At 38.3% G+C, this 20,887-nt stretch overlaps 1 protein-coding gene across 1 annotated transcript in view; it reads left to right on the top strand.

The window, feature by feature from the left end:
- Positions 1-20,887, top strand: part of myo5aa (myosin VAa) — a 63,387-nt gene that overhangs the window by 18,001 nt on the left and 24,499 nt on the right. The window contains exons 10-21 of the mRNA XM_016507153.1: positions 1,219-1,344; positions 3,142-3,225; positions 3,335-3,337; positions 11,421-11,579; positions 11,712-11,809; positions 13,423-13,509; positions 13,821-13,929; positions 14,150-14,361; positions 15,227-15,383; positions 16,663-16,902; positions 18,646-18,894; positions 20,200-20,293. Coding sequence (XP_016362639.1) covers positions 1,219-1,344; positions 3,142-3,225; positions 3,335-3,337; positions 11,421-11,579; positions 11,712-11,809; positions 13,423-13,509; positions 13,821-13,929; positions 14,150-14,361; positions 15,227-15,383; positions 16,663-16,902; positions 18,646-18,894; positions 20,200-20,293 — 1,618 coding nt within the window. The remainder of the gene's footprint in view (positions 1-1,218; positions 1,345-3,141; positions 3,226-3,334; positions 3,338-11,420; positions 11,580-11,711; positions 11,810-13,422; positions 13,510-13,820; positions 13,930-14,149; positions 14,362-15,226; positions 15,384-16,662; positions 16,903-18,645; positions 18,895-20,199; positions 20,294-20,887) is intronic.

Below are 20,887 nucleotides of genomic sequence, written 5' to 3'. Positions count from 1 at the left end.
CTTCCCCCGTCAAAATAAAAGTTTAGTTTAACGTTAAGAAACTGTCAGAATATATTACTATTTAGCAGTCTTAATACTCAATGCTACTACTGCTAATAAATATGAATACATCTTTATTTTTAAAGGAATAATCACATCTGTTTTCTTTTTAATTTTAACAGTAAACCTCTGTTGTGCAGCACTTTGTTTGCCAAAAAATAAAAGGGTTTAATTTTTATTTGATTAGGATAAATTAAATTAATGTTTTATGCCGTCATCTGATTACCAGAAAAATTTAGATTTTGAAATGAAGATAATTTTTGTTTAAAAAAGCACCCTATACAAAAAAAAGAATAGGTTTAAAATACAGTAAGCGCCAGATTGTCATAGCAAAGTCGGAATTGACCCTTTTTTTTGCACAGCCAGCCCTGTACTCTTCTAGGTTCAAAGGTCGTCCATATAATGTGTTGCACAAATTCGAACATCTGGGTTGTAATGTATTTTTGGCTATTGCTACAAATATACCCCAGCGACTTAAGACTGGTTTTGTGGTTCAGGGTCACATATAACAAATACTTACATGCATGCACAGTTTTGAGGCAGGTTTAATTACCTTTTTGGTAACTTCATGACTTAACTGACAACATAACTATGACATTCCATTCTTGTAGTTTCTTTTGCGCTTTAACAGGAAATAATATAGACTTCAGTGCACGCCACAGCATTTGTGCATGCAGTTGAAGAGCATGTGCTGCGAGCACAATATAATGGCTTGACAGGACAGGAAAATTAGTTTTTACTGATATATGGCCTGACAACATCTCATCTGACCGCAGTTCACTGTTGTTCTACTGAAGTCACCTGTACCTTTTCCGTGCTCGTTTGACTAGCGCTTGGCGCTGAGGCAAAGTTGGAGTGCGCCTCTGAAAAGTCTCCCGTTTGATGTGGCCGTAAAGACGTTCTACGTCTAAATAAATGCAATTCTTGTCAAGAAAACAGAGACCGAAGCAGCAGTTGTGAGTGGGGTGGCCAAACCTAGCTCCACACCTGTGTTAATTGCGTTAAATATTTTTATGCGTTAAACTGAAAAAATGAATGCGTTAATTTTGACAGCACTACTGTAAAAACAAACAAACAAGCAAATACTGTGTTGTGTAATTGTAATTGCATAATCCTGTTTGAGACTACTGTTCTTACTTAATATACTGTACAACCTCTCTGTCTCTCTCTTTCTCTCAGATGCCGAAGGGTTCTGATGACTCCTGGGCTCAGAAACTGTATAACACTCATTTGAAGACGTGTGCACTTTTTGAAAAACCACGGATGTCCAATAAAGCTTTCATTATTCAGCACTTTGCAGATAAGGTACACACACACATACACAGCTCACACTCAGGCTGGTTCAGCATTTCTGATCAACTGTGATATACACAGTGCGTGTCATTTCATATACCAGTGTCTAAACAGAGACGAATTGTATTTCCGTTCTCTAAAACCTAATGAGCTGCCTCATACATACTGCATCTAAACAGTGCATAATCATTTCAACATATTAACAGATTGACAGCATTCACACTGCTTGCATAAGCCATGTGTCACTGTGTTCCAGTGCTGACACGCTGAACTCAGCAGGAAACATTGACAATGCACTTTAAACCTATTTATCAACACACTCTTTTTTGTAATATAGACTTTTATAAAGCATTATACGATTATGGAGCAATTTACTCATGTGTTGTCAAGATTCATGCACAGTAACAGGCAGACAAATGCTTCCTGTTCAGTAAATCTGACTGAATCCATGCGATTTATGCAGTTTACCTGGAGATTAATTACCATTTGGATGTACATGTTATCCACTTCATATAAAATAGATCACAATATTTAATTTTGTAAAAACTGCAAAAGCTTTGTCAGATGGGCCACAGATGTATTATATGTGAAACAGACCTAGCATTTTAAGACATTGTAAAGACACTTCTGTCATAAAGGATGTTCTAAACAATAAATACTATTAATAGATATGAAATAGTTCTAAGAAACATATTAGAGTATCATTTTGTTAGCTTAGCAACATGCTAGCACAAGTCGAGTCTCCTGTGTGTGCTATTTGTATGACACAGAGTTGCTGCATAAGTTCTCACATGAGCTCATGACGGCTACAGATCTGTTTTTAGAAACGGTGTTCAATATCTATGAGGAAGCACTCATGGAGAAGGGGGTGGGGTAATAAGACACATTTAGAGTGTGTGATGGACATTCAGTAAACACACATAGTTGAATCAGGGTTTGAGCATTAGTAGGTGCTTTCTCAAACATTCTCGGGGTTAAATCAGGCACCACTTTAGTCTGTAATCAGCATTGCTAATATAAATGCAACTCTAAATCATATAAATTTAATAGGTTACATAATATAACATGCCATTTATGCCCAGTGGAAAATGGAGGTTAATGGAGCTCTTAGTTATGATTTATTTAAGTACAATAACTAATTGATCTCAGATGTTTCTTCTGAAATAAAAATGAGACAGGTTACAAAAGTAAAATGAATGAATGAATATATAATCTTGGTAACACTTTACAATAAAATTCAATTGGTTAAGATTAGTTTATCAGGTACAATATCATGAATTTTCAATGAACATTTTTTGCAGCAAGAGATGATCTTTTTTTACATATAATGGCATATGTTTAAAATATATAATGATGTGCACAAATTAATCATTTATAAATACACTACAATATTCCATTAAAAATAAGAATATTGTGGTGATTTAATAATGTTAATGTTTAATTCATGATTATACTTGAAATGTAAAATTGTATTAATGTATGTAGAAGTTAACATTAACCTAGGTTAACAAATGGTGTAAACTGCAGTCAGATTTTTTTTTTTATTTCATGTCAGCTATTGTGTTGACTAACTAAATGGTATCTCAAAAATACTAAAATAACAATATGTATAAAACCTTATTGTAAAGTTTTACTAAAACTTTATAATATAAAGACTTGAGAAGAATGGAGAAGGTTATTTTTTTATTTTGTATTTTTTGCTTTCCATGTAATTTCACTGCTGACTTGGGGGAAAAATACTATACGGATGCTTGTTCGTGGACTTTCTTTCTTATAGGATAACCTCACGTGTCTGTCTGTGTCTGTCAGGTGGAGTATCAGTGTGATGGTTTTCTGGAGAAGAATAAGGACACAGTGAATGAGGAGCAGATACATGTTCTGAAGGCCAGTAAGGTGAGTGAATATCTGTCAGTCTGATGTCACCATTGGTTCATTTTCACAGAAAGATAATGCCCTCAACACCTTGAATAAGGCAGGCTAAACTGGCACAAAACAAAACTAGAAGGTACAAAACTTAGACCATTCCCATTATACTTGATGATGCTGTGTGCACTGGAAGTGGCCAATGCAGTGCAATTTAGTTGAGTGGTATCCTGTTACTACTGTATGTTTTTCGCATTGTGTAGCTACTGCAGCCACTACTTCTTTTTATTACAAATATAATGTGTAAACTGAATCTATAAGCTTATGAACAAGGGCTGCAATGATAAGGTGGAAAATTCACAGGAAGGGTCCAATTGTCTTTGTAATGTAACCGTTTATAAACCCTGACATCGGGAGGTTTTAGTGAAGTATTGCCTTTATAGTGAGACAAAACCAACCTACAGTGTTAGCTGTAGCCAGGGTGTTTTCATCCAAGATTTTTGTCCTTAAATGAGGCTTAAAGTCTGAGAAGGTCAATGGAAGGGAGCCATCTGCTGGTCAAGGAGCATTTAGTGCAGTCCATTGCCACAGTTACAACATATGTACACAGCTGAGCTCAGGGATTCATATTTGTTCGTATTTCTAGTTGTTTGGATTCGTACATATCCTTGTCTTAGTTCACTACAATCTTGAGTCGCAGTATCTACAGCTCAGATCTGTTTTGAAGCTCTAACACAGAGCATTAGCATGACTCAGCAGCTCTGACTGCTTTTTAATGAGGCAGGTTCAGACAGAACGCCACTGCATACCTGCTCCTGTTATGAAGTCAATTCTCATTCTGTCAGCTGTGCCTTCAGGGTTATGGGTGTGTTCTGTTGATTTTTTCAGGAAAGTATTCAAACATATTTGGTAATCGAGACATAGGCAAGGGAGGAAGACATACGCTGAATGAAAGCCTCCATAGAGCAGAGTTTCCCAACCTTTAACAACTTAAGGCCCACATAATGTGTTGCATTGAAGATATCAAATCGTAGTTCCATAGCATTTTGATAGAAACCATGGTACTAAATAATTTCAGTATTTATTTGCCATGGTATTTACTTGGTACTCCAAGGTATATGCAAGAATACCATTGTGCTACGTTTTTTGTTAGTGAATAGGTCACAATAGCTTCTGTGATTTTATTGAACTGACTGAAAAAAAAATGCAGGGGTTTCCACAGTCAAAAAAATAAGGAAATATTGTTTTCTAGTTCGATTTTCTAGTTAAATCTATAGATTTTTCTAGGTATGCTTAGCTCAGACATATTTTAAAATGAAATATCTGAAAAATGGCTTTAAAAATAAATAAAGTAAAATAAAAATTAAACCTCTAGTAATAATAAAAATAGTCCATAAATAAATACAAAGACATGGAAATTAATTAACTGAACTTATCAGGATGGATAATTTAATATTTACTGTAATACTTACATTCACTAAAATGATTCAGAAAATGTAAGTGAACTTGTGCATTTTGGTTCTTATTAAAATCATTTTCTTCTGTATTTGGGGGTTTCTGAATGCTCTCTAATGTTTTGTCTCCTCAGCGTGAGGCAGTAAATGTGTGTGGTAAGAGCAAACACATGCTGTACTAATCCAAACTGCCTGGGAATAATAATAATGCCTCAAACTGAGTCAAGTCAAGAATTATTTAAAAAGATATTAACCATTAATACCAGTAATAGGCCTTATGCAGATCAGTCTGTTAGTGGTTAATCCAAATCCTTCACTTCACTTGTTCCACAGGTCAGCTGGTTTTACCATATTCATTTAGCTTCACATTCATATCATTGATCATTACATCTATTCATATCATCATGTGTGTGTTTGCTTGCCATCTATCATGTGCACATTTATATGTTCTTATGAATTAGAAGTAAAGCCAGACACCAGCTAAAAATCTTTACAAATTCTGAAGCTTTTCTATGTTTCTTCATCATTCATTGTGTCTTTATCATTTCAGTTAATTTATTCATCAAGACGAAATTTGACATTAGCCTGACAAAATCTGGAAAAGTTCTGTTTTCTCAAGTGAGTCCAAGCCTAATAGAATAACATTCTTTCTTACATGGATCACGAAAGGGGACATTTAGAATAATATTCTGCATTTGTTTCTATATAGTTACAATGAATAAGACTAGAGCTTTTCAAGCTTCACTCTAAGGCTTTGTCCACATAAATTCAGATACATTTGAAAACACTTTTGGCCTTTCACCCGCACTGACATGGCATTTTTGTCCAGCAAAAACTGACCTTTATTAAGATGCTCCCCAAGTGGATATATTTGAAAACACGGTTTTCACATTGGACTGTGAAAACAGAGTTATATGAAAACAATGACACATGTTTAGTCATGTAACCCATATATATCTATGGTTGTAATGGCATTGTGCCTGCTGTTAACTTAAAAAAGGTCATATGATGCTTTTTTTAATGTTTTCCTTTTCTTTTAGTGTGTAATGTATCTCTTTGTGCATATATAAGATCTGCAGAGTTATAAAGCTCTTAGTCTCCCAGAAAAGGGATCTATTCTAACAGAGAACACTTCTGCCTAAAATGCATTGTTCACAATCCAGATCCTACTTCTGCAAATGTCTACGTCACAGTTTGACATATTAGTGTAATGCCCACTCAAAGGCATAGGCAAAGAAAGAAGATGAGGCTTCAGTGTATTGTAGGATAGTAGTGTGATCGATTGATTTGCTTGATCATCTGTATTTTCAGTTACATTTCTAACACACGCTTGAGGTGTTTGGCCAATCACAACACACTGGGTCAGCTGACCAATCAGAGCACCCTGGGCTTTTTGGAATGAGGGGCTTTGTAGAAACCGAAATAAATGACGGCGTTTTTTTGTTTAATGTTTTTTTGAACATTAAAGCATGTCAACCCATTCTAGTAAACTGAATAAACAAAATAATGACCTTTTAAAATTGCATCATACCTCTTTAATAGTGTTGCTTAAGATAAATGTCACTTTGTACAGCCTTCGTATAACATTCCTGCAAAGATGATGGATATTTATGCACAATTGCTGGCTGCTGCAAAAGAGGATGACAGTTGTGTTTTAGAACATGCATGGAATGTTGATTTTGAGTACGACCAGTGAGTGGTGGGATATTTTGCAAATAAAATGGTCATGCAGAACCAGAAAAATAGTCTGTTTTGTTAGTATCATCTCAGTGAACTGTTATCATGTTTTGTGAGCGGTTTAAAAGAAATATGCCATTTTTAAATATATTTGGATTAATGTGGACTCAGGTTAGGAATTTGGAAAACAAGCTAAATCTACTTTATCCAATAACATCCAACATAAAAATATGGTTCAGAGCTGGTGTCTGAGCTGCTTTGCTCTTCAGCTAGTACATTATATACATCTGTCTGATGTATCTGTATTTTCTGCATTTGTTAATTCTGTTTCAATTTCCTCATCATCGTGCCATGTTTTATACGTGTTGTTTGTGAACATGACAACCTGTACCCCTGCAGAAGGTAAAATTTAGCATATAAATGCTGTCTCTTTAGCTCTCTCTCTCTCTTCCTCTAATATCACTGCTGTCCTGCTATACAAAAATGAAGATTGGATGCATGTTGGATTGGATGTGTGTGCGTATGAGAGGTGTGTGTGTGTGCGTGCCAGCATGTTCAGTCTGTTGCTTTCTGCTGTGCAGGACACAATCTCAGCACTGCATTGACTCTATAGGAAAATAAATCCCGCTTCAGCTCTAGAGCCTTCAAACACCATCCAAACAAACTCAACCACCCCAACAGCATGACACATCTGTTTGCCGTTTAAATGTCTTGACATCAGCTGGACTATTTGTCCTTTTAGTACTTATTTTATACTCTTAAAGGGACAATTCACAAAGAAATGAAGATTCTATCATTATTATTCTGCATTGTTATCTCATGCCACCCTGGAAGAAAAATTTTTACATTTTAAAGTTAAATGGTACACTTTGAGAGCAAAATTAAGAGCTCGTAGAGCTTCATTATTATTATTATTATTATTACAATTAAGGCAGTAATATATTACCATTGTAATTCAATTGCACTGTAAAATAAATGTAAATGAAAAATGAATATTTCTTGCAAGATTTAAACCCTTAGGCTTCTATTTTGGTGGAAAACTGCAGTTTCTGTGAAAACAGGTTTACAATTGCATCTCAACACATCTAGTAAGTTCATTCATTATTTTACTTTACAGTAGTAAAATTAGAGTACTTATGTCTTTCTTTCTTCACTTTCAGGAGTTAAACCCTCAGTATTTTATTTTTGGAAAAATGCTGTTCCCCTTTGAACTCGCGCTGTGTCCTCTAGCGGACACGATGGGGACTGCCGCCAGCAGGACCGGTGTCTGAAGCACGTGTGAAACAACTCCAATCCCACTGGCCCATGTAGCCCGTTGACGTCACTATTGGGCTATCCGGAAGTATAAGAGCGCACCTGCCGAATACGTCACCAACTTTAGTTGTCTTCAGGAGCCGTTTGTTTGACAGTGAGTGTGAAGGCATTGTGGAAAAAAACATAAAAGTTTGAGAGGGGTATGGACTTTTCAAAAGCTTCCGCTGGACGCTCGAGTGCTTGGCAGGATCCAGACACTCTTCCTCTTGGGTCATCTGATTCCGCGGATAGCACTACATTGGGCTAATCTGGTGAGAGTAAGGACATGGATGTGATTGGCGATGACAATGAAAGTGTGAGCACTGAATCCTCCCAACCTAGCTCCAGTCCCGCATACGGGGAAATGCTGGAGGTAATGGCGTGCGCTGCTAAGAAGCTTTATTTAGTCTAGTTACGTGAAAGGCAGAAGCTTTCCCGTGGCAGACTGGACAAGTGCTTTCTGGCCGGTCATGACTTCCCCTCCCCCCGGAGTCTCTCCTTTCTTCCTGACCTCCACACTGAGTTAGTGAGATCGTGGGACAGGCCATATTCGGCTCTGCTGCACCTTTTTAAGCATGCGGATTATGCTAATGTTGAGGGTGTGGCTGAGCCACGGATATGCGAAGATGCCCCCTGTAGAGGAGATGCTCTCGAGCTATCTCTCCCAGGGTGAGTCGTCTTCTTTAAAGACTCCTGCTCTGCCATCCAGACCACTTCAGACCACCTCGCATCTGAATAGCAAGGGCTTATGTGGTAGCAGGTCAAGCTGCTGGAGCCTTGCACACAGTGGCTGTGATCCAAGCTTACCAAGCTGACTTGCTTAGAGATCTAGATGAGGGCAAGGGTTTATCCCCTGAGGCAGTCGAGTAACTGCACCGCACCACAGACTTGGCCCTTCACACCACTAAACAGACTGCTGCTGCCATTGGGCTTGCAATGGCAGCAATGATGGCTACGGAGAGGCATTTGTGGTTAAATCTTGTAGACATCGGGAGAAAGGAGAAGGCCTTTCTTCTTGATGCTCCTCTTTTGCCTTTCAGGCTTTTCGGTACTTCCGTTGAGGCAGTGGTCGAGAAGTTCAGGGAGGGGAAGATGCAGTCCACTGCCTTCAGGAAGATCCTTCCCCGCCGTCCCAAGTCTTCCCTTAAAACCTCTGAGGAGGCTGGTCCGTCTCGATCTGAGGATCATAGATCAGAAGAGTAGAGTGGCCACTAGCACCTCTCCTCCCGCTAGGAGTCAGGCACAGAGGCTTGCAAGCACTAAGAGGAGGAGAGTGGATCTCAGGAAGGTATTGGATGAGAAGCATTCCTGTTCTAAACCGTGCTGTGATTCTAACACTTCTTGATGCTCCCCACCCCCCTTTGAGTGTTTTTAGACCACTGCTTACATCGGGCTCCAATACTGGACTAATGATGTTCTTATTTGTTTCCCTTGCTGGCGAACTATTGACTGAAGGTCTGGTCTCTCCCTTGTGACGTGGGCTTTTTTCAAGTATTCTCAGTGATTGGGCTGCCCACTCCCCAACCCCCCACCCCCCTTTCAGGGTTTTTCAAGTAGGCAGCCCAATGAGCCCTTTTTTAGCCATAAGATTTTGAGTCGATGGTCTACTTCCCTTTACACCTTAAGCTTAGTCAGGTAGTAGGGGTTGGCTGCCCCCCCTCCCTTCCTACGGGGTTTTTAAGTGGGCAGTCCACCTGGGCCCTGCTTGCTGCTTTAGCTCATTGAAATTTAGCCTTCTGAGGATAGCTGTGTTCTTAGCTTGGTTATTGGGATGTCCCTCCTGATTGGCTGGGTTCCCCATTTTTTCGTGTTATGTTAGTGGCCCTAGGTGTCAGTGGCTTGCCCCCTTTCTGAGGGAAGGTTCGCTGTATGTCTGTCGCTTCCCTTGGTGCTTTCTCACCAGGTGAACAGGCATGCGCCGTGGCATGGCTTAGTGGGCATTCCGTTACCCATAGTGTCCGCTAGAAGACGCAGCGCGAGTTCCATAGAAGGGGAATGTCTCGGGTTACACATGTAACCATTCTTCCCCGAGAAGGAATGAGATGCTGCGTCCCCTTGCCATGCCTAGTGCTTGCCTGTTTTCACGTCTCCTTCAGACAACTAAGTTTGTGATGTATTCGGCAGGCCTGCTTGTGATGTCACAGGCTACGTGGGCCAATGGGTTTGGAGTTGCTTCACACATGCTTCAGACACCGATCTTGCTGGTGGCAGTCCCCATAGTGTCCGCTAGAGGACGCAGTGTCTCGTTCCCTCTCGGGGACAGGTTTACAGGTTACAGGTTTACAAATACATCTCATAACAAATCTAGTGAAATGCTGTAATAATCTGTCCACAGATATGCAGAAATTATGCAAATCTAAAAATAAAGTGTAACTGTCGCATGTTGCATTCCCAAATGCAAGTTAAACTTGAACACAGTGCCACGCTTCATTCTGAGACAAGCCACACAACACTTATTTAATCGGAACAAAGCAATCGATCTACAGGTGTGAAAGCACCCTAAATCACTGGTGTTTATTTTGAGTGGCAGATGCTTTGCCAAAGAAATGGCGCAAAACAAAATGGTAGAGATCTTTTACATCATGAGAAGTGTAAAAATATTTTTGGATGAAATCTAGGCAATTACTGGGAAACAATGAAAAATAACAACATAGTTTAGAACAATTTAATGGAGAATAAATAATGACAGAATTTTCATTTTCGGGTGAACTGATCCTTTAACAATGCAACAGCCGAAGACATCCATATGTACTATACATAGACTAAAACGTGCAGGCATAACATAGTGTTGGAGTTTGTTTGTTTGCTGTGTGTTGGGACTTGATGTTTATATTGTTGGTCCCATAAGGACACTTATCTTGCTTAGGCTGCATGCTGCTTAGTACCAGCACTAGCACCCCTCAGTACTCAAACTCTTAGCGATCAATGTAAACAAGACCCCAGGGACAATTTCTAAGTACATGGCCTTTTCTGTTAATTACTAACCCACTTTATAAAAGTTTGCTTGCCTTGATGTGTATAATTGTTAATAATGAAAAAAAATTGCTTACTGTTATTTACAGTTGTTTTTTTGGATTAAAAGTGGTACTTTGAGTCTAAACATTTAGTTCAGGTAACAAAGGCCACAACACATTGCTAAGTTTTGGGAGTGATAAACAATCCAGTGTCTCATGCCTGTACAAAGGCATGAATGCCAACACAATTCGGTTGAGAATTCGATTGTAACTACCTGGATTTTTTTTTTTCTATAAACACATACCTGTGACATCATTACATCAGTATTACTGTTTGTGTGCATTTATTTTATGAAACTTTGACAGGTAAATGTAGTAACCGGCCATTTTATAAAAGCAGTCCTGTGAAGCCATAGTTTACAGTGATTTTAGAAAGCTAAAGGTATTTCAGTAACAGTCACATTTATCATTGCTTTGTGAAATTTCGTGGATGAAATCCAGTTATTCTAACAGGAATTTGCATGATCAGGAGTTTTGCGTGAGAGCGAAAATGTTCCCACTGTAAACCATGGCTACTTGGGCTTATAGTTTTAGTAAAATGTGGTTGTCATTCCCATAAATAACTAAATGGTGTATAGAACAGGGTTAAGAACTCAAAAGAGTAGTGACAACTGGATTTAATTGTAGCTTCAGTAAAATAACGTTGAGTTTAATTATGCTTTTGAATAGCTAATACATTTTTTAGTAAGATCCTTGCTTCATTTCTAAGTCAAAAAGTGCCTCTGGTTAATCATCTGAACACCTACCATGGCTTGTATGTTAAGTCTGCCTTGGCTGTAATTCCCAGTTTGACCTGCTGGTGGAGCTGTTCCAGGATGAGGAGAAAGCTACAAGTCCGACTGGTGCTGCTCCTGCTACTGGAGGACGCACTCGCCTCAGCGTCAAACCAGTCAAGAACAAAGCAGGCCAAGCCAGCAAGGAACACAAGAAGACAGTCGGACTGCAGGTGAAAGACTACCTTCATCTCATCTTATTTTCACTTTTATTGAATATCGTTATCTTTGAATAAGCACTGACAATCGATGAGAGTAAAAAGAGTCTAATTTGAATGAATGTTTACATTTCTCTCTTTCTGTAGTTCCGGAATTCTCTGCAGCTTCTGATGGAGACACTGAATGCGACTACACCACATTACGTTCGCTGCATTAAACCCAACGATTACAAATATGCCTTCACGTCAGTTCTTCTGTTTTTAATTGAACTATCTGTTTTGTTTTTTGTTTTGTTTTGTTTTTCTCTCGGAGGATACACATGCTCCTTTTGTTCACAACATGTTCACAACAACAGGGATTTGCCTGGAAGTCATTCATTTTCAGTGAGAGTTGGCGATATGAAATTCCAGCGACAGTGACCATTGGTGACACAATATGCTAGATCTTTCAGCAACATGACAGATTGAGCTTTATGCAAATTAGCAATTCGAGTTACCTGTGATAAGTGCATAAGTGCATTTTAACAGCGTAATAGAATGACAATTAGAATGACAAAATCTTATTTTTAACAGCAATATACTATCTGTGATCAGATAATGTAGCCCTGCTAGTGATCAACAGCAGAATCACTTAACTACATCACCATGTTACACATTTGAAGTCGTGGCCTAATGGTTAGAGAGTCGGACTCGGGTGTGTGTTCACTGCTGTGTGTGTGCACTAAGGATGGGTTAAATGCAGAGCACTAATTCCTAGTATGGGTAACCATACTTGGCCACATGTCACGTCACTTTCACTTTCACATTTGCATAATGTCCGCCTACTTGCTGCTTAGGCCCACCTTCAAAGAATAGTTGGGTCAGTGATTTTGCTATGTCAAGGAGACGTAGCAAAAAAAAAAAAAAACCTTATATGAACTTCTAATACCGACTCTATTACAGACGCAGTTAACAGACTGGGCCAGCTGACCAATCACAGCACACTGGCTTTTCAGAAAGGCGGGCTTTAAAGAAATAGGAACTTAAACAGAGCGTTTCAGGCAGAGGGCAAAATGAGGTGCTGCAGCTATGTAAATTATGAGAAAAATATAGTGTTTTTTGAATTTTACATCATGTAAAGGTCTTCTAGCAGACCCCAAAATATGAGTACTTTAATAGACAATTTTAAGCATGCACCAGCATAAGCAGTACTTCAAATGAAGCGCACGAAAAAAAAACTTGATTCATTCTCACAGTTGAATCTAACATCAGCATGTCGCTTAGCTAATAATCATAAAAATATGTAGCACATCCATTACAGAAACAATTTTACCCAATAAAAATAAAAATAGATTTCTATCAACTCCATCTGGCATTTACAGGACAATTATTTTACATATAAAGCTGTAAAGTGAGTAATTAAAGCTGTAGTGAGTAATTTCTGTGACACTTGCACCACTAGCAGTAGTATTGTTCATTAATTATTTTAGTACTTAGGTTAGTATTAGTATTTTGATTATTTTCTTTCAAGTAATGATTTAAAAAAAAAAAATTTGTTTTAATTAATGAGAGGAACCTTGGTAAATATATTGTGCTAGAATGTAGCAAACGAGTACAGTTGATGCGCCCCATACACACACCATTGGTTGAGTCATGGTGGAACGCTCGAAAGAGCAATATGACAGCTCCAAAGTGTCCAGTTCTCTTCACAAATTGAATCTGGTAATTTCATACTTTCAGTTGTCTCTGTTGTCATACTTTCAGTTGTCATAGTTGACTCTGTTTTGAACTATTTTATAACAGTAAATTTAGCAGAATTGATGGTGAGCTATAGAAACGCAGTGTTGCTAGGCTGATATCTGATTTCTGTCATTACCAGGTTTGACCCCAAGAGGGCAGTTCAGCAACTGCGTGCATGTGGAGTTTTGGAAACAATTCGCATCTCTGCAGCTGGTTTCCCATCTAGGTACTGTGAAGATCTATACCAGGGGTGCCCAAACTCGGTCCTGGAGGGCCGATGTCCTGCAGAGTTTAGCTCCAACCTGCCTCAACACACCTGCCTGGAGGTTTCTAGTATGCCTAGTAAGAGCTTGATTAGCTGGTTCAGGTGTGTCTAATTGGGGATGGATCTAAACTCTGCAGGACACCGGCCCTCCAGGACCGAGTTTGGGCACCCCTGATCTATACATTACCATACTGCACTCCCTTTTGTCAAACACCTCCTGACTGTATATTTGTGTTTTTGTGACTGTTTTTGTGACTGCTTTTGCTTGTCAGGTGGACGTATCAGGAGTTCTTTAGCAGGTATCGTGTCCTGATGAAACAAAAAGATGTTTTGACAGACAGGAAGATGACCTGTAAGAATGTTCTGGAGAAACTGGTGCAGGTACAAGAAGCCAATTCAGTCTCCTCATAAAACTACCGATACTCTGTATAGACTTGGTGCAAAGGCCATAATATAATAGGCTCTTAAAACTAAAACTACTCAGAATCATAGCAAGCAGCAAAATGCCAGAATTTGGCACTACTCATATTTTCTGTACAAAGTTTGACTGATAAATAATGATAAATTAATTCTTTCTCCACTTTTTTTGTCCTCCTAATAGGACCCAGATAAGTACCAGTTTGGCAAGACCAAGATCTTTTTCCGCGCAGGGCAGGTTGCGTATCTGGAGAAACTGCGTGCAGATAAGCTGCGTGCTGCCTGCATCCGCATACAGAAGACCATACGCTGCTGGCTGGCGCGCAAGAAGTACCTGCGCATGAAACATGCTGCCACAACCATCCAGAGATACGTCCGTGGATACCAGGCCCGCTGGTGAGGGGGAGGGGACTAATCCCATAGTGGGTGGGGCCTGACTAAAGTTATGAAAAACAGAATCATTCAACATAAGAGCAACAGTGAGCAACAGCCCACTTTTTTTTTCCACAGAGATGTTTTTTTCCATTCATTTTTTTTATAGAGATTTACAAAAAGTCTTTTAAATGTCAAAAATCAAACCAAACAGCTACAAAGTGAATCAAAACATTATTAACTTTTTTTAAGGATTTTAAACAAAAAAGTATTTGAAAATCGGACAAAAAGACAAAAGGTACAATACTGTGTACCTAATGGCTTTAATGAGGGAAAGAACTACTATCGCATTAATCATTCCAAATGGCAATCAAATAAAAAAGTAATGTCGTTATTATAAATATAAAACTAATTGATTTAAAGGTGTTGATTATGTAAATGCAAAATATGCATATATATATACAAATATTAAGAGCATAGGGAAACTGACTCAACTACATCATTTGTGGCGATTCATTGGAGCAAGTGTTCGCTTCAGAGATCATTTGGTGCGATTTGCTCGCCACATCTCTCTAAATGGTGGAATTTGCTTTGCAGAATCATCGGTAATGTAGTTTTTCACCAGGAGTTACACTGTTAGACATGATTCTTTGAAAAACAAGTTGAAATAATGTGAACTGATGGCTTCAGCAAAAGCATATGCTATCAGTTAACAAACCCAGAGCTCACAGTATATCTGCCTTTTAAGGGTTGAAAATCAATTTCCCTGCTGAGAAAATAAAAGGGATTTTTATTTCCGGAACCCAGCTCTTGCACTTTATACTGTTTTTAAGTGAGAAGGTGCTGGTGCACAAGTAGTAACCTCTGTGTTGTTCTTCATTCCCCACAGTCTTGCGAATTTCCTGCGACGCACACGTGCTGCGATCGTCATTCAGAAGTACCAGCGCATGTATGTCCAGAAAACGTGTTACAAACGCAAGCAGGCTGCCGCTCTGGCCATGCAATGCATCCTCAGGGCATACATGGCCAGACAGCTGTACAAAGCGGTGAGGAGGAAACCAGACATACTAATACACTCTTCTCACATTATAAATATATTTGTCCCAGTCACAAACACACGACTCACAAACACTACTGGTCTCATTACTGCCTTTTTACATGCATCTTTTTTCCAATTTAGTTCTGTTATGACCTTAACATCTAAACAAACACACTGACACAGGTTATAAATTGATATACATCGGGGTAAAATATGATGCTGGTTTATAATTAACACACTGGAAACAAGTGAATTATTTCAGGCATGAGACACATGAGTAGTGAAAGCTGCTAACTGCACACTGAAGTCAGAGTGGTTTAAAGGCAGTGTTTCTAAGTGACTGATTTTAATTTACACTACCGTTCAATAGTTTGGGGTTAACAAGTATTTTTAAAAAGAAGTTAAGAATTTCATTCAGCAAGGATGCATTCAATTGTTTAAAAGTGACAGTAAAGACTTTTACATTGTTGCAAAAGTTGTATTTCTAACAGATGAATAATTATAAATAAATCTAGATTTATCCGATTAAGCAACTACTATAAAACATTAATGTGAAATATCAATAATATGATAAAATAAAAATAAAATATAGAGTGACTATTTATCTTTAAAAAGAACAGCGATAAACATGATTTGTGCCGACCACAATGTGTTTTTAAATGTTGATTTTTAAAAAATTATTATTAATTATTGGCTGCCAAAAGTATAAAACCACTGAAATTTAATTTGATGTGTTTGAACACTCTAGACTATTGGCATGCGAAGAGAATCTGCCATTAGATAGTACTAAGTAAACCACGAAAGTAGCAATTCTGTCTCATTCTGAGGTCTTTCCTTCAGATTCTTTCTACTCCAACCAGTGACTAGCAAGCTAGTGAAATACTAGAATGGAGTTTTTAAAGTCTCGGGAAGAAGATAACACAGTGTTGCGATGACCTCATGTCTCCTTCCCAGTGTGTTTAGCCATGTGATCTCACAGGGAGCAGGTTGTTCCAGTGTAGGGACTGTCCCACTGACGGACCACAGCAGCTGCGGCTGTATTATTACTCTTACTGTCTCTTTCTCCTCTCTTTCCTTGCCGTCCGAGCTCTGTTGATCAGCAGTGGATTATCGAGGCAGGATGTGTAATATCTGCAAATTAAAAAGGCAGAAGGTGTGAGAGAAAAAAGCGATTTGAGAACATTTCACTGCGCTTTCACTGGACTCATCTCTACTTTGCATTACATTCTTCTTAACTCTTGTGTGTATTTGTGTTTTTCATCGTGTGTTATTGTGTGTTTGCTTAGCTTCTGCGTGAGCACAAGGCCATCATCATTCAGAAGATGATCCGTGGCTGGTTGGCCCGGCAGTGGTACAAGCGGACACTCGAAGCCATCGTTTACCTGCAGTGCTGCATCCGCCGCATGCGAGCCAAGCGAGAACTCAAGAAACTCAAGATCGAGGCACGTTCGGTGGAACACTTCAAGAAACTCAACATTGGCATGGAGAACAAGATCATGCAACTGCAGCGCAGGATAGATGACCAGGTACCACACTTCACACTAAGATGCTTTGGCTTATTCTGCCTCATTAAAAAGCTTAGAATGAAATCATAATTGTCCTTTCTGGTCTTCTTGTGCACAATTCATCAGTGCATGTTATTCTTAAAAATTTTTTTTATTTGTTATCGTAAATAAAATGTGATAGCTTGCTCTGCCCATGAAATTACATTTATATTCGGCTGATGCCATCTTACTTTTCATCTTCCTTCCATCCGGCCAGCTGCTATATAGATGCTACTTTTCACAATCAAATCCCACCTTATTTTATTTCATTGAATATATGCCAAGTTCTGTCATGAAACCCTAGATGGCGCAGAACATCTGAACAGCATGCAAACTGATGATATTTACTAGTTGGCACAAGTTGATTATTTCATGTTGCATATGCAGCCAATTAGCTTGCAGCTTTACATTTAAATTGCTGGTTAACATTCACTAGAGCATTTTGCAGCGTGACTTCAGAGTTCCTCTGAAACCCTCCACCTTCCCCAGCTCCACCTTATCGATCTGCTACGGGTTATTTTATATGCTATTTGTGCAGCAGCGGTATGTCTTAAATACGCACAGCACCGTATCGGCGTATGTATTGGCAGTTGCAAGTTCCTGTACTTGCTTTGCAGCACCAGCAGCAATAATCTACAACAACAGCAATAACCAACAGCAGCGTAGCAGATCTATTCCGCCAAGACCAAATACATTAACATTGTCATATCCATTACCATGCTAAAATCTTCTGAGAGTTGTCATGGTAGAACTTTATTTAATCAAAAAGACATCAGGTTATGGAAGAGAAACAGGTTGCAAGCACCCTTTCTTGTTGAGATGTCAGTGTTAACTTGTATTAATTTCTTTAGAATAAGTCAGAGTCTGTTAGCTGGGCATGATCACATCATCTAGATCTGGGCTTCCCTGTGCAGAATCTTTGTTTAAGTGTGTATATATATGTATCTGACAGTGTAATGCATGATTGTAATGATTAGAGAATTAGAGTTCACACTCAAAAAGAGAAAAAAAAGTAAAATTTTATTCAGATGCCAAACTGAGCAGATTTGGTACAGAAGTTTTTATGTATATGCCAAAAAGTATGATGGCTGATAGCTTGTAATTTTAATCAATGGGATTTTTTATAACAGTATAGCAGACTACGTATATTAAATGCATGTGAACATCAGTTGGAAGTATGTATTTTTCAATAATATGCCTCAGTAAGATATGTATTATATTATGATGATATTATTTATGATATTTGCTTTAGTTTTTTGAACAGAGCTCTGTAGTTTTAGTTGTGGGGGCAAAACATATAATGAAACGCAATACAGTGATGATTGAGAGATGTACAAATAAATGTTACACAAAAGCCTGTTATATAATATTGATACATTTAAACATGATTTCTTATGGATAATCAAGTAAACCTGAGTTGCTCTAGTTTAGAAAATGTTCATCTTGAAATATTACTAAAAATATGAAAGTTATTCTTATGTTTACTTCATTAAAATCATTAAAAATTGCACAGCAAAAAGACATGTACCATGACCTGAAGGTGGAATATACTAAAAGGACTTATCAGTTGAATTATCAATTAGAGTGCAGAGAGTATGTCTTTCAGCAAAGTTTTGATCATGTTGATAATTTATAGGCCTTATAAATTCATGTATCAAATATGATACCTTAGGCTTTATAGGGTTAAGTACAATTAATTGATGTTCTGTTTTGGTTTCACTCTAGAACAAGGAGAACCGTTCTCTCAGCGAGCGTTTGAACAGTCTAGAGATCAGCCATGCAGCGGAGTCCGAGCGTCTGCGTGTGGAATTGACGCGTCTGCGAGGGGCAGAAGAGGACGCCAAAAACAACGCCAACAAAGTTACATCTCTTCTGGAGGAGCTGGAGCGACTCCGCAAAGACCTGCAGAACACACAGAAGGAGAAGAAAGCCATCGAGGACTGGGCACAAACCTACCAGGACGAGATGGAAAAGGTGCTGTTAGTTCAGATATGTAGTTGGGTGCTGCTGTCTGTGATGTGCCTGCAGTGGTGCAGACTTCACAAAGCACTTTACAAAAATCTGAGGGCGATTCGCTAATCAGTTTGTTTGTGTCATTTGAAAAAAACTCTGATTCATTTATGCATTAAGTCATCACCCAGTTATGTTCCTAAGAAGGCAATTAATTTGGACAGCGAACTGATTCACAAAACTCATTCATCTCCCGGTGGTGTTCCTTTAAAGAGGGTTCATTTGAATGGGTCATTTCAGTGAACTGATTCATAAAACTGATTCATTACTCATTCGTGTTCAGTTGATCAGTACATTTGGATGGCTTATGTCAACTGAGTCAAAATAGGGATTAATTAAATGTTCCACACTACATTTATGGTTCCAGTGTCCTAAAGTTCTCCCATACTAATTTGCTAAATCTTTGCAAATTAGTTTAACAGAATAATTACTAAGAACCAGTTAAAAATGTCTTAATTTCCAAATTATTAGTGCATGACTCGTATATAAATGAATCATTTATATACACTAGGTGTGTGCTGAAGTGTGTGTTGAGTGTTCATACAAAACCTCATTGATGGTGTGGCATTACGTTAGCAAATTCCAGCTCCACAGCAGATCCCCCCATGGCTAGGAACTATACTCTCATGGAAAAATATAGAAACTCTTTGGTCATTTTTGAGCGAGATGCTAACGGTCTAATCGGATTCAATGATCTATGCTAAGCTACAGCTAAAAGTGCTACCGCCAGACCCGAAGATCGGCTGAATGGATTCGAAAATGGTAAAACTCAACTGTTTAACTCTAGGGGAGTTGGAAAATGAGCCTATTTTCAAAAATAGTGACATGTTCCTTTAAGTTAGACCCATAGGTTACCTTCACTCCCCTGCTTTTAGACAGTCCTCCTAGATTGTAAAGCCCTCTAAGGACACAGATATACTCTGTGTCTCCATATTCAGGGATTAGAGAGACCTGCACACTGCTTTAAACGTGGGAAAAGAAGAGATCTGTTCATTCATACATACAGGTGAGAGGGATAGAGACTAGAGCTCAGCACAAATGTTAGAAGTAGTAGTTTTAGGGTGGTAGAAGACTAGAACGATTTGCAAAGCCACAATAAACACAGTACTGGGTGTGTGTTGAGTAAATGAATATTTCTCAGCAGTTAAAACAGTGTTCCTGGTTCAGTACAAGCATCCGTGACGTAAATGTTTCTTTTTAATGTAGGCTAACTTTAAATTTAAAGACTAAGATGTCAAGCTGATTGTGTTTGTGTAATGTTTGTAACAGATGATCTCAGAACTAAAGGAGCAAAACCACCTGCTGAAGAATGAGAAAAACGACCTGAACCGACTGATCCAGGAACAGAGCCAGCAGTGGACAGGTAAAGCAAAACTGTGCAACTATAATCTGTCACTCTATTAGGGTTAGGCAATGTAGGCCACATTTTTGTTTTTTTTGCCTTTTACCTTTAACAACCTTAGTTATGACTGTCATTTGTTTTTTGTTTTTTGGAAGAATATTTAATTATTCATCATTTAAATGCACCAATATTGCAATGTATAATAATAAACAGCAAATTAAATATGAAAATGTATACTAAAACAGTTTCAAGCGTTTAAAATGAAACTTGAGAAAACACTGAACATTTTTGATTCATGTTGCAAATTAATTGTTCAAACTAACAATTAAATCTCTGTGGAAATGAATCATTATTGTGCCAAATTGAGGTTTAAGTCAAAGTCAACTTAATTGTCATTTTTATCACATCGCATTACTACTACTACTACAGTGGGGGAAATATTTATTTGATCCCCTGCTGATTTTGTAAGTTTGCCCACTTACAAAGAAATGAAGGGTCTGTAATTTTTATGGTAGGTTTATTTTAACGTATAGAGACAGAATACCAACCAAAACATCCAGAAAAAACAACATTATATAAAGGTTAGAAATTGATTTGCATTTCAGTGAGTGAAGT

This window comes from Sinocyclocheilus anshuiensis, unplaced genomic scaffold (assembly GCF_001515605.1).
Source record: "Sinocyclocheilus anshuiensis isolate Anshui unplaced genomic scaffold, SAMN03320099.WGS_v1.1 scaffold863, whole genome shotgun sequence".
NCBI classification, from domain to species: domain Eukaryota; kingdom Metazoa; phylum Chordata; class Actinopteri; order Cypriniformes; family Cyprinidae; genus Sinocyclocheilus; species Sinocyclocheilus anshuiensis.
This window is presented reverse-complemented; position numbering and strand designations above follow the sequence as displayed.